General features: G+C 39.4%; 1 protein-coding gene across 1 annotated transcript in view; it reads left to right on the forward strand.

Moving 5' to 3' along the window:
• Positions 1-9,324: 9,324 nt before the first annotated feature.
• The window catches only part of DENND1A (DENN domain containing 1A), a 994,598-nt gene continuing 989,096 nt past the window's right edge, over positions 9,325-14,826 (forward strand). Inside the window, exon 1 of the mRNA XM_033960659.1 lies at positions 9,325-9,447. Coding sequence (XP_033816550.1) covers positions 9,413-9,447 — 35 coding nt within the window. The 5' untranslated portion in view covers positions 9,325-9,412. The remainder of the gene's footprint in view (positions 9,448-14,826) is intronic.

Consider the following 14,826-nt stretch of genomic DNA (forward strand, 5'->3'; position numbering starts at 1 on the left):
AGAACGTGACTTAGGGGTGATCATCAGTGAGGACATGAAGACTGCCAAGCAAGTGGAGAAAACTTCATCTAAGGCTAGACAAATCATAGGTTGTATACGTAGGGGTTTCGTCAGCCGGAAGCCCGAAGTCATTATGCCATTATACAGATCCATGGTGAGACCCCATCTGGAGTACTGTGTACAATTTTGGAGGCCACATTACCGCAAAGATGTGCTGAGACTTGAGTCGGTCCAGTGTATGGCCACCCGGATGGTCTCGGGGCTCAAGGATCTCCCGTATGAGGAAAGGCTGAAAAAATTGCAGCTATACTCACTCGAGGAACGCAGAGAGAGGGGGGGACATGATCGAGACGTTTAAATATCTCACGGGCCGTATAGAGGTGGAGGAGGATATCTTCTTTTTCAAAGGCCCCACGGCAACAAGAGGGCATCCGTGGAAAATCAGGGGCGGAAAACTACACGGTGACACCAGGAAATACTTCTTCACCGAGAGGGTGGTTGATCACTGGAATAATCTTCCACTGCAGGTGGTCGAGACCAGGAGCGTGCCTGATTTTAAGTCAAAATGGGATCACCACGTGGGATCTCTTCACAGAGAAAGGTAGGGGAGGGTTATTGGGGTGGGCAGACTTGGTGGGCCGTGGCCCTTATCTGCCGTCTATTTCTATGTTTCTATGTTTCTATTCTCTCATATCTATATGTATTACATAAAATTTGTCCACCAAAATGTATAATTTAACCAGTCATGATTTTCCCAGTTTGTTGTGATCATTTGAACTGCAATTCCAGTTAAAATCAAGAAAAGACGGTTTTTAAATTTATCAAGGGGAGGTTTAATATGTAAAATAGTACCACAAATTATTGCTTCTTATGTTAATGGAATATCTGATTCTAAGACTATATTTATTTGTCCCTAAATTGACTTCCAAAAACTAAATATCAGCGGACAAAAAAATAACAGATGATCTAAAGTCCCTATGTCAGTATGACAGTGCCAGCATCTATTTTATCTAGAGCTATCTAATTTTTGCAACCAAACTGGGGTCCAAAAAATTCTATGCAATAAAAATAACCATGTTTGTCTCATAGATGCTGATGCTGTACATTTTAACCTCCAATTCCAAATTTGTGGCCAACGAGATACAGAAATATACTGCTTAATCTCGATGCTCCAAATATCTCTAAGACTATTTTTATTTACAAATTCAGAAATTAATTTATACCACTGGGCAGCCTGATGTCCTATTAAATCTGTCTTGTAGCAAAGGATTTGCAGACCAAAAGAATTTTTAAAATTTTTCCATTCAGGGAACCCACTTCGAATGGCCTGCTTCAACTGCAACCACCTATACTGTTGAGAATTCAAAATACCATATGTATGTTGCAGTTGTGAAAATTCCAGCAGTTTCTCATTAGATATAACATCATCCAATGTCCAAATTCCTGCCTGCATCCAATTCTTCCAGGCGATCCCAGCACCGCCCACTTGAATCTTGGAGTTTAACCACAAGGACTGTAAAGTATATTTCATTATAGGAACATCTGTTAGTTTATCAATAAATTTAATTGTTTTCCATGTATCCAATAAAATTACATTATCTCTAGCATAACTAGGTAATCTGATACTTAGTACATGTGCAAGTCGCATTGGGGACATAATTTTCCATTCTAGGTGTAACCAATCTGGCATATGCTCCATGAGCTCGGGGAGGATCCAATACATTCCTTGGCACATAATATAGGCCTGATGATACCTATAAAAGTTGGGAAAATTTACCCCACCCTCCACAATCGGCTTTTGTAAAGTTACCATAGCAATTCTAGCATTTTTACCCAGCCAAATAAATTTAACAAGAATATTATTTAATTTTTTATAGAAAGACTCCTGAAAGTAAACCGGTATCATCCCTAATTGGTAACAAACTACAGGCAAAATCATCATTTTTACAGTCTGAACTCTCCCCCACCACGACAAATGCAGTGGATTCCAATGCTCACACATCTCTGAGACCTTTAGCAATATGGATTTTTCATTCACCTGCATCGTTTCTTCCAACGTTTTTTGGATCCAAATACCTAAATATTTAATACCTCCTTCCTTCCACAAGAAAGAGAATTTATCAAATAATCCCTTGGAACAGTGAACGTTTAAAGGGAGAACCTCTGATTTACTCCAATTAATCTTATACCCTGAAAATTTCCCAAATCTTTCAATCAAATCAAGTAAATGTGGAATGGTTGTTTCCGGATTCCTCAAGTGAAGCAAAATGTCATCAGCATAAACAGAGACTTTATATTCCCGACCTGCATAAGGAATACCCTGAATCTCCTCTGCCTGTTGAATAACCAATAATAAGGGTTCCAAAACAGTAAAGGAGATAATGGACATTCTTGCCTAACACCCCTCCCCAGACAAAAATTTTCTGAAAAAGTATTATTAATGTACAATCTGGCAGAAGGGGAGCTATACAAGGTTTGAATCATTTGAATAAATCCAGACCCAATTCCAAACCAATCCATCGCTTGATACATGAAGGTCCATTCTACATAATCAAAGGCCTTCTCAGCATCCAAAGATACAGTGAAGGCCGGATCATTAATCATTTTTGACAGATTTAACATATGTAATGCCAATCTAGTGTTGTTAGAAGAATGTCTTTGAGCAACAAACCCAGTTTGGTGCATTTCAATGATATAAGGGAGAGCCTTAGCCAAGCATAAAGCCAATAATTTAGCCAAGAGTTTACCGTCTACATTTATCAAGGAAATAGGCCTGTAGTTTGAAACCAATGTAGGATTTTTATTTGGCTTTGGCAAAACAATAGTTAAGGATTCTGCCATAGTCCTAATATGCAACCTTTAGTTAGTTGAGCCTGATATATATTTAACAAATAAGGTAATAGGGTATTTTGAAATGATTTATAAAATTCCATTGTGTAACCATCACCACCTAGAGTGGATCCAACTCTAAGGGATTTCAATGCTGTTTGTAATTCCTTTATCGATATGGGCATTTCAAGGCTATCTTTTATATGATCGGGAATTTTGGGACCTTAAATTAATTCTAAAAATTCTATACCATACTTTTCTTTGTTTGAATAAAGTTCAGAATACAAAGTTTTGTGAAAATGTAAAAACTGTTTTAGAATATTTGTAATTTGTAAATGAGTATCACCTTTTTCATCTTTAATCGCAATTATTTTTATTTTCCTTTATTTCGCTTTAAGATAATTAGCTAGTAATCTTCCCGCTTTATTCGAGTTTCCATAATACAGAGCTTGTTGTGAAAACAAATCTTTCCTTGCCAGCTTTGAGGAAATCTCGTTATATTTATATTTAACCTTTAATAGGGAAAGAATCTTTTTCCCCATTTTGCCGATAATTTTGTTTCTAAATCCTTAATCTCTTTTTCCAAATTAGTAAACTCTATATTATGTTTTTTCCTAACATGTGCTTCAAATGAAATGATTTGTCCCCTAAAGCATTCCATAATATTTTCTCTGAAATTTCTTTTGATACATTGATTTGAAAATATTCCTCCATCTTTTGTTGAATTTCCTCAAAAAATTTTGAATCTGCAAGCCATGTATTATTAAATCTCCAAACAGGTCTTCCTGTGTCTTCTTCATTCACTCTCAATTCAATCCAAACACCTCCATGATCTGATAAGATGGTTGGATCTATATTAGCTTTCGTCACTTTTTGTACTAATGAATCTGAAACAAAAATATAATCTATTCTTGAAAATGAATTATGAACATGAGAACAAAATGAAAATTCTAGAGCATTAAAATGTAGGATCCTCCAAATATCTTTTAAACCACAAGATTGTACCATGTTATCTAATCCCATTGATTTAATTATCCTACTAGGATTTTTGTCTATCAATGGGTCCATAATAGCATTGAAGTCTCCAGCTACCACTAGTTTAGAAGTAGCCAGTGGCAATAGCAATTTTTGTATAGATTTAAAAAATTCTGATTGATTAGAATTAGGGGCGTAGATATTAATGAGCGCCAAAGAATTTCCCCCAGACTTCATTTCTATATGCACCCATCTTCCTGAGGCGTACATCTTTTATGAATCAGAATAGTCACTCCAGCTTTTTTCCCTATCGCGGGAGCGTAAAAACAGTGTTTTACCCATTCTATTTCTAGCTTTTTTGATTCTATTTCAGATAAATGTGACTCATGTATAAAATATATATCTGCGACCTGCTGTTTTAAAAAATTAAGTGTTCTTTTATGTTTAATAGGGTGATTTAGCCCATTGACATTTAACGAGAGGATTTTAAGATCCATTTACATAATTATTACTATTTGAACCGCAAGGCACAAGCGGAATAGAAATCACTAATGTAATGTATCCTGTGCTTCAAAGATAACATATAATAATTCATTTTCCTACCCTTCCTTTGTTTCATCATTACACATCTATACACCCCTATACATAACCCATTAAAATACCCTCCCCCCATCCATATATATAGTACGAAATCTTGATGTTAATGATATACCTATGGGTGAGAATCTGGCCATTGACAATGATTTACAATATCTCACAGCAGACCTCGAGAATTCATCTTCAGATTGTACTGAGAGAGCTACTCTAATTGTTAATTTCATATTTGAGCAAGATATTAACTCGATTATGAGATTGTTCTTTACAAAATCTGGAGTACACTTTTGTGGTCAACACTTATGGTTACACCACGATATAACCAAAGTAACTCAGGAAAGGCGGAAATTATTCTTAGGGATGAGAGAGAAGACAAGGAGGTTGGGTGCCACATTTATGTTGGCCTACTCATGTAAATGTGTTGTTAAGTTCAAGGGTTTAAAATGTTTTCTTCACTCCAGACCATCTTTTTAGATCTTAAGGGGTTAACCAGTGGTGAGGATGTAGCTCAAAAATGAAAAAAAGCCAGGCATATAGATGTTTAAGTCTTTTTTCCTTTAAACTTTATTGAAATGTTTCTCCCTTTAATTTTCTTTTTTTTTCTCTCTAACATAATTTATTCAATGTTGTATATTGATGATACTGTGTCCAACACTGGTCTCCATGATACTGTGTCCAACACTGGTCTCCATACCTTAAGAAGGATAAAATTCTGTTGGAGAGGGTACAGAGGCGAGCCACGAAACTAGTCAAAGGCATGGAGAATTTAAGCTACATGGAACGCCTCGGAAAACTGGGACTGTTCACCCTCGAAAAGAGAAGACTGCGTGGGGATCTAATAGAGACTTTTAAAATATTAAAGGGATTTGATCAAATTGACCAGGAAGCAGCATTACTGACATTTTCAGATGTGACGCGGACAAGAGGTCATAGCCTAAAACTAAATGGCAGCAGGTTCAGGACAAATGTTAGGAAGTTCTGTTTCACACAAAGAGTGGTGGGCGCTTGGAATGCTCTCCCGGAGGAGGTGGTGGCAGAAAATACTGTGCTGGGTTTCAAACGCAAGTTGGATGCACACCTTCTTGCAGATCATATTGAGGGATACGGGAAAACCGGGTCTCCAAAAAGGAGCACCTAAATGGGCCTCTGCGTGTGCGGATCGCCGGACTAGATGGACCTTGGTCTGATCCGGTGAAGGCGTTTCTTATGTTCTTATGATAATTCTGTTGGAATATGACTCTGTATTTCTTGTGCAAGTAGTTATTACTTGTAAAGTTTGTTAAATTAATATAAATAATTTTTTTTTTTTTTTTAAAAGGATAAACATGTCCAAGACTGAACTGCTGCTGTTCTTTCCTCCTAAACCTGCTTCTCCTCTCCCTCTGTTCTCCACCTCTGTAAGTAACACTATCATTCCAGTCACCTCTGCTTGTAACCTTAGAGTCATTTCTGACTTTGACTTCTCATTTTCTATCCACATCCAAAAGAAATGCTACCGTTGCTTCTATATCTACAGCATCACCAAAATTCACCCCTTCCTCTCTGAACATACTACCCAAATCCTTGTTCAAACTCCCGTAACCTCACGCTTAGACTACTGCAATCTACTTCTAATAGGTCTCCCACTGAACCTCCTCTCCCCTCTGCAGACTGTACAAAACTCTGCTGCATGACTTTTCTTCTGCCAGCCTCGCTACACTCACCTCACCTCTCTCCTTATATCACTTCACTGGCTTCCTATCCACCTTCGCATACAGTTCAAATAACCTACAGTGTGTAGGATCTCTCGAAGAGAGAAAGAGATAATGATTACTGTGGATGGGCAGACTAGATGGGCCATTTGACCTTTATCTACCATCATGTTTCTATGTTTCTCAGTATCTCTTCTTTCTTGTCTCTTCTTATACACCTCCCCGAGAACTCCATTCCTCAGATAAATTGTTTTAATCCTCCACTTCCAATTCCAGACTTCATTCCTTTCATCTTGCTGCCCCTTATGCCTGGAATAAATTACTCGAGTCCATCCGCCATGCCCCTTCCCTTGTTTAAAGTAGGCTGAAAACCCACCTTTTTGAGACAGCCTTCAACTCATAACCCTACTGCTCACTACCCTAGCCAGCAGTTTAACCATCACCTCTAACTGTAACCCCTACCCTGGCATCCAAGTTTCCAAGTTTATTTAGAATTTCCTATACCGCTTAATCATATTTCTAATCAGTGTACAATAATAATGAAATTTATACAACATTAAACAAACATAGAACATCATATTTGTCTGTCTTGATGGTAAGCTCATTCAAGCAGGGACTGTCTCGTTTGTGACTATAGTGCTTCGTACATCTGGTAGCACTCTAGAAATAAATAATAGTAGTAGTAGTGGTATGCTAAATCCTAAGACTGGTGAGCAAGCTAGTCATACATGAGAAACTGGTTATGCAATGGGACTCAAAAGAGTGTGGTTGTTATTGATAATTCAGTTTGGTACAGGGAGCATAGCAACAGGGTTAAACAAAGATCCTCAGCCCTCTTCAATATTTTTCAGCTGTCACTGTGGAGTTCAAGAAAGGAAGTATGCCTGTTTGGCTGTGATATGCAAATCTTCAAGCAAGCAAAAATGCTAGGATAGAGAGATAAAATGAAGGATGACTTCAAAGAACTGTAAAAGTGGTCTGTAAGAATGACTATAATGAACTATAAGAATTATGAAGAATTTGGGCACTGTGTCTCAGTGCATAAAAATACAAAACCATCTTTTTGGGGTGCCCAAATACAAGGGAGCGATACCATTGGGAGTGGAAAACACAACAGTCACCGCGGAGAGGAAAACCCGGACAAACTCTTCATATTTAGAAAGACGTTTCCAAATTTCCAAGTTTCTTTATTCTTTGATATACCATTTATCAAACTGATACCTAAATGATTTACAATGGAATCAGTCTAAAAAAGATTAAAAGTAAAACAAATCATAAAATTAAAATAATGGTAAGAAAAATAATAAAGGAGAGAGCATGACAGACTAACATATTGGAGACAAGATGGGAGGAGGGACATGGTAAGTTAATAAGTACAATGAAATTCAAAAATAAAAATAAAGGGGTGGAAAATGGAGGGGAGGAAGGTACATAATGATAGGGCTTGCTTCAAAAGAAGCCTTTTGGTGAAATCCATCAAGGAGCTACATGGACTCTGTTTGAAAGGAAGTGAAACAGAGGATGTAAGCATCTTTAAAAAGAAAAGTCTTAAATTTGGATCTGAATTTTTCAAGAGAGTTTTCTAAGTGGAGATCCAATGGTAGAACATTCCACAGAGAGGGGGCAGTAACCAAGAAAATGGATTTATGGGTTATTCACGTATAGATGGGACAGTAAGTAGATTTTGATTCCTGGAGCGAAGAGACCTGAAGGGAGCATAAGGGATCAGGAGTTTGTCTATAAAAGCTGGTGAGTTGGAATGTTTGGTTTTGAATGCTATTATAAGTATTTTGTAGGATAGATGATGTGTAATGGGTAGCCAGTGTGCTTTACAAAGAAGGAGGTGACATGGGCAAATTTCTTTACTCGGTAAATTAGTTTGACTGCAGCATTTTGCAGGAGTTGAAGACGACGCAACTCTTTCTGTGTAATGCCCTGATATAGGGTGTTGCAATAGTCGATGTGTGAAATTACAAGAGAGTGAATCAAAATATTAATAGGGGGGGGGAGGTCTAGAAGAGAAGAGATGCATTGTATGAGTCTGAGTATATAGGAACATGTCTGAGTAACCACACTGATTTGGTGAAAAGTGAAATCTTTGTGGAGGATGATTCTAAGAAGTTTGATTTTGGTTTCTAAATGAATTGGTAATGAGTCAATGCAGATAGGTAGGCATAAATTTTCGATTTTGAGATATTCTGTGCAAGTTTGTTTTGCTGTAGCCAAGACACCTAGACAGTATCTAAAAAGAGGACATAGTCAGGTAAGTCTGGACATCTGGTACCCTAGTAGTAGGTATATTGATGTTTAAGAGCTGGAGTAGACAACCACAGTCCTTGAGGGCCACAAACTAGTTGATTTTCAAGACTTCCTCAAATAATATGCATAAGATTGAGTTGCATGTATTGCTTTCATTGAATGCAAATAGATCTCATTCATATTCATTATGGAAATCTTGAAAACCCAACAGGGTTGTGGCCCTCAAGGACCATGGTTGCCCACTCCTGTTCTAAAGCCTTCTTCAAAATGTTGCTGCTGACCCCTAGACAGTCTCTTGCAGTTCTACCGCTGGGGTTTTCAAGTTGACATATAAGGGCTTTTTTCTTTTAATAAAGCAGCTTGAACCCCTTAAAAGCACCATTTTGAAGAAAGCAGCCACAAGGGCAAGAATGAATGGGGATCGAACCTGCCCCCATCACCAGTGAACTGGATGCCTGGCTGGCTACAAAGGACTTGGTGGACGGTGGTGGGGGGTGCCAAAGCAAAAGTTGGCTTAACTATCCCAAAATCTAAAGCCTGGAACTGGGTAACTTTGCATCTCTGTACCAAACAACCCTGATTGTATGGGGATTGTCCATGATTTTGATGTAGTGTCCTTGGCACTACCAATTAAAAATCATCTTCTCTTCCTTATTACATTGGGATCAAAGGTGTCCAACTATTTCTCCTGGAACTCTTCTTCGGGCTTACATTACTGTGGCAATCTCCTTGTTGCACTCAGAGATCACAATTCCTCTGTTCTCCAGAGTTTATCTTCCTCTCTGTCACACAAGTCGCTAATCCTTGCAATATCTATCTGTTTGTTTTTAAAACTTATTCTGTCAGTGGTGCTCCTCTTAAAAGCATCCCCCCCGCTACACCACCTTAACAGGGAACTAATTTTCTTCTTCCAGATTGCAGTGTGGTTTGTTATGGAATGACACCAGCTGTCTCTAACAGCCTAACCCTTCCTGCTTGCAACGGGACAGTGGTCCCTGTTCTGTTTCTCATTGGCAGCATAGAAAAATAACAGAAAGGCTGCCGAGGTTTCTCTCTTTTCTGAAATGACAAACATGTCACACTGTCCAGCTAAGCTGAGGTAAGAAAACCCAACTAATTATGACACCAATGCTCTCTGGTCTCTAACCCAGTGGTAAAAAGAAAAAAAGTGTATTTTGGTGCTTGGCTGTCTGGTTTGGAATTGAGGGAAACAGATCATAATACAAGACAAACAATGCAAGTTTGTTTTTAGATTTCATTTATTATTGCACCCTTATTTGCATACTTAAAATATGTTTACATAAGCTTTAAGCATTTCTAACTGATTAAAACCCACAGTATATTTAGTTACTACAGGGGAGAATGAAATGAGGCTCTGCATGTATTCTGTCAGCCATTTGATTCATTGCCCACTCAAGTTAAAGCTGCAGATTCTTATCAGGTTGTTTCAGGGGACAGATTATGAGTTATAGGAACACCGCTTATACTCATGGGGGTAGTTTGTATGTTGGGGGAGGGGAGAAGGGTGCAGGGGCAGCAAGGTGAGCATTGTTCCTTTCAAATACTGCTGGACTGAATGCTTCCCTCTCCCTTCCCTTTCCTACTTGTTTCTTCATCTCCCCCTCTCTTTCTCCTTTCCTTCTCTGTTCAGCCTCGTTCCTTCTTTCCTATTGCTCCTACAGTCTGTCCTATCTCCTCAACCTTGCCCTGGCCCTGCAGGTCCTTGACCGCTGCAGCTGCTGTGAATTCTAAACAGAAACTAAAAAATGGTTAGCATAGGATCTCGTGCTGAAGGAGGAAGGATGAGGGATATGAAATGAAAAGTATGGAATAGCTTGTAAGTTTCATGGCTCTACATCATTCTCTTCTTGATTGGGCTGAGAACTTTTTTGCGGCCCCTCATAAAAGGTATTAATATGCAAACTAAACCTTTTTGGAGACTGGGAAGTGGTAGAACTAGAGGTCATGAGTTGAGGTTGCAGTGGACAATACTTGTTTACAGAAAGTTTGGTGGGGGCTGGAATATCCTCTCAGGGGAGCTTGTAATGAATTATAAGAATGTGTGGCATAAACACTTAGGATCCCTATAATCCCTATATAGAAAAAGAATGAAATCGAAGGAGGAACCAATTCAAAATGGCGATCTGAAGGAGCTCGACTGAACACTCCTGAATTACATGATGGTTAAACGGAAATCTAAAACCCGGGTTTACCCTTCTGAACCCAGGTTACAAACCACATTTACCTGGCCCGATGGATGCGTTCGTCGAGCACGGGTCTAAATCCGAGCCGGATGAGTAAGCCTCGGCAGGAAGGGGAGAGATATCGGAGAACCCTCTAACTTCCTTTGAGGTGGCCAGCCTCTCTCCGGAGGAGTGCAGAACGCCGGCGCAGCCACTCCCCAATCCAGTGTTGCAATACACTGTGGTTGAGGGAAGTTCAGTGGTACCTTCAGTGAGCTCTGAAGGGGAGGAGGAAGAACAAGCGCTAGGGAGGAAAACAACTGCTTCAGCATTATAACAGCAGCCATGAGGGACCGGAATCTGTAGGGGAGAGGCAGGACTCACCCCTGTTGAATTTGCCTGCAGGTACTGTAAAACTCAAAGAAATGGAATTTAAATTTATTCCCTTACAAAAGCCCCCAGTTGTAGACTTAAATTCTATCTGGGAAGCAATTTCAAGTTTACAAACTTCCCTGGGAACTCAATTACAAATATTAACATCTCATTGCTCTGGGATACTTTCGGAGACGCTGATATTACAACAAAGAGTGGACAAATTAGAGAAACAAACTCTAGATCAGGAAAAAAGTTGGAAATAATGGGAGCACAAAATCAACTTTTTATAAAAGAAAATGGGAACATTAATTTCAAGTTAGAAATCTTGGAAAATATAACAAGGAGACAGAATTTCAGAGTAATTAATTTTCCCAAATCACCTGTGTTTCCTGTATTGGAAATGTTTAAACGCTACCTTATGGAGATTTTAAAAATTACGCAAAATTCTTTTCCACCTATTTCAAAAATATACTATATCCCCATGGGTAAGAAGAAAACTTTAGAAGATCAGCAAGAACCTGTAATGGATGTATTGGACGTGACAAACTTATTAGAAACATCAGAGACAGAACAGATAAGCACAGCCACACTATTTATTCAGTTAGCTTTACATTCAGATAGAGAAGGGCTTTTGAAAATTTTTTTTAAGTATAAAGATGTAATGTTTCTGAATCATAAAATTAGGATGTACCCGGATGTGTCGATTAACTCAAAAAAATAGGAAACAGTTTTTGTTATTGAGACCCCAGGTTTTAAAATTGGGCGCAACATTTGCACTACGATTTCCATGCAAATGTTTGATTAACTTTAAAGGAGTTAGATATATTTTCTTTGATTCTTCGCAGCTATCTAGATTTATTATGGATAAAGAGGATAGGACAGCTAGTACCCCTATAGAGGAACAAGGATAAGCGCTCATAGTTAATACATTAGGTCCACTTAAGATCTTCCATTTATATTACCTATGAATTAATTTTTTCTTTTAATTATGCTCTGATTTTGAAGCTCCTTCTCCAATATTGTGGACTGACAAACAGTTAATAATAATAATAACAGTTTATATACCGCAGGACCGTGAAGTGCTATGTGGTTTACAATGAATTAGAAAGATTCTATGAATTAGAATGAATTACAATGAATTAGAAAGATTCAATGCAGTTTACAATGAATTAGAAGATTCTACAAATTGAATGGAACATTCATAGCTAGAGATTAGTGGTTGAGTTTACGGAATCAGATTTGGGGGGTGAGATTGTGATGGGGTCGATTGTGCAGATTCGTTACCTAGGTACTTCAAGAACAGATATGTTTTTAGATGTTTCCTAAATTCACCATAGTTATTTACGTGTATAATTAGTTTTTCCAGGTCTTTGCCCCATGTGGCTGCTTGATACGATAAAAGTTGTTGATGGTGTCTCTTAAATTTACATCCTCTAGCCGATGGGGAAATGAACTTCAGATGTGTTCTTCTCTTATGTCTGTTGGTTGAGAAGGAGAAGAGGTCAGTTATATATTTAGGGGCTAGACTAGATAGTACCTTGAAGCAGAGACATCCCAGCTTGAACTTCGCACGTGCCTCCATTGGCAGCCAGTGCAGGAGTCGGTAGGAAGGGGTTAAGTGATCGGACTTCTTCAACCCAAGATCAACCTGACTGCCGCATTTTGTATCAGTTGTAGTCTCTGCATTTTCTTTTGGGAGATTGCCAGATGGGTTGAAAGAAAAATGTTCAATTTTCCTTTATTGTTTCCAATAATTACTTGTATTTCCATGGATACTGTTGATTACGATATGATTGTTGTTTATCATAAAAAATTTGAAATTCAATAAAGAATAAAAAAAAGAAAAAGAATGAAATCAACTTAAAACAAAACTTTAATGATCTCATAGCTGAAGTGAGCTTTGATAGCAGCTACAGAGGTTGGGAAGTAAGACCAATGTTGGGCAGACTTCTGTGGTCTGAGGCCCCTAAATGGCAATGACATATCAGGATTAAAACTAGAGTGGGCTTTGATGGCAACTCCAGGAGTTGGGAATTAGGAACATTGCCAGACAGACTTCTACAGTCTGTGCCTCAAACTTGGCAGAGAGAGAGAGAGAGTAAGTATGCTAGTGTTTAATCATGAAGAAGTGGAACCTGTGCAGTGTCAGATGCAATTCTAGCCAGCTTGTTAGAAAGATTGGACAATGCAGGGTTTCTTTCTGTTGACATTTACTGTGTTACTCCCACCCAGGCTCTGCCGGTATGCCCTCTCTGATGCACTTTCTGCTGCTGTAGGGAAAGTTCTGGCAGATCCTGGCCGGGAGTATTGCAGCACGAGACTGTGTCAGTCACTCTAGTTTCTGCTTTAAAGCTCACAGCAGCTACTGTAGGAAGTAGCCATGTGACCAAGGAAAGTTTGGAGAGGGGAAGGCAAGAATGCATGATGTTGAATGGGGAGGGAAGGGAGAGAGAAGGGAAGCTACTGGAAGAGTTGGCGAAAGGGAGGGAGAAGAAAGATGGCTGACTATTTTGGGTTGGGAGAGAGAAGGTGCTGGACACTGTGAGAAGAAAATAGGGAGACCAGGACCAGCCAGTGAGAAACAGGCTCAGAAGGCCTGATTCTATAAACAGCGATACAGTTTTCAATCCATCGCTAGGCATCCTTTATAGAATCACATCTAGCGGTGCTTAGGCATCTCTAAGCATTCTTGTTGTAGACGCTGGTATGTTAGGCCAGTTTCCTGGTCTAATTTACTGGCATCTAAATCAACCATGCCTATTCTCCATCCCCCCCAACCACGCCTACTTTTCAGGTAGGCATCATTAGGCATTGGAGGGCACCTCGACTTAAGTGTCGCTAGGTGCTGTGCTAATATCCATGTGCAACCAAAATTGGTCATTAAAATGTTTTTAATGGTATGGTCAATTACCATGCTATTTAAGCCAATTAAAAACAGGTTGTGCGCGGAACTAAGTTAGGTGTTGCTAGGCGTCGGTGATTAGGGCACTTAGTGATGCCTAACCTAGGCCTGCACCATTTATAGAATCAGGACCAGAGCATTCATGGGTAGGGGTGCTGAAAACTTGCCTCACTGGATTGTCCCTTCACAGATATGGCACCATATTCTTTCAACCCTCCCCCCTCCCCAGCCATGCTGCTTCTCTTTCTCCACTGCTCTACATATTTGATGTTGGTGACAAGGCACTGTATGCTTCTTTGTCTAGCTTCATTTTCATCTCTGCTGGGCAGTTTAGGAAGAGGAGCAATACAATTTCTGTAGAGAAAAATATGCTACCACATCTGCTGGGGCAGGTAGGAGTGAGATGAAGGTTGGAGATTGGACACTGATGTTTGGACTGAGAAGGGAGAAGAGGTGAGGACTGAATATTGTGAGAAGGGAGCTGGGTCTTGGAAAGAGGGCTGGCAGTTTATACTTGGGCTAGAAGCTAATGCTGGGGCCTGTGAAAAGGGAGCTGGCAGTTTATGCTGGAACTGGAGGCTAATGCTGGAGGAGGGGGATGGCCAATAGGAGACAGGAACTGATGGTTTATGCTGAGACTGGGAACTGGGAAAAGTGATCTGGATGCTGGAGACTGGGAGAAGGGAGCTAGTGGTTGATTTTGGAGATAGAGATAAAGAGAATGGAAAAGGGGATGCAATTTGATATGTCACCTTTGCCATCACAATCAAAGTGTATATATAGGTACTTATTTTGTACCTGGGCATTGGAGGATTAAGTGACTTGCCTACAGTCACAAGGAGCTGAAGTGGGAATCAAAACCCAGTCTCCTGGCTTTCAGACCACACCACTAACCATTAAGCTACTCCTCCATAAATGATAAGAGCTTGAGGCTGATGCAGGAAAAAGCAAAAACATATGGAGGAAGTGGATGCTAGGAAGGAGAGAAATAGGTATGGTAGAAAATGCAATGAATGCC

The sequence above is a fragment of the Geotrypetes seraphini genome, chromosome 10 (genome assembly GCF_902459505.1).
Source record: "Geotrypetes seraphini chromosome 10, aGeoSer1.1, whole genome shotgun sequence".
Classification (NCBI taxonomy): Eukaryota; Metazoa; Chordata; class Amphibia; order Gymnophiona; family Dermophiidae; genus Geotrypetes; species Geotrypetes seraphini.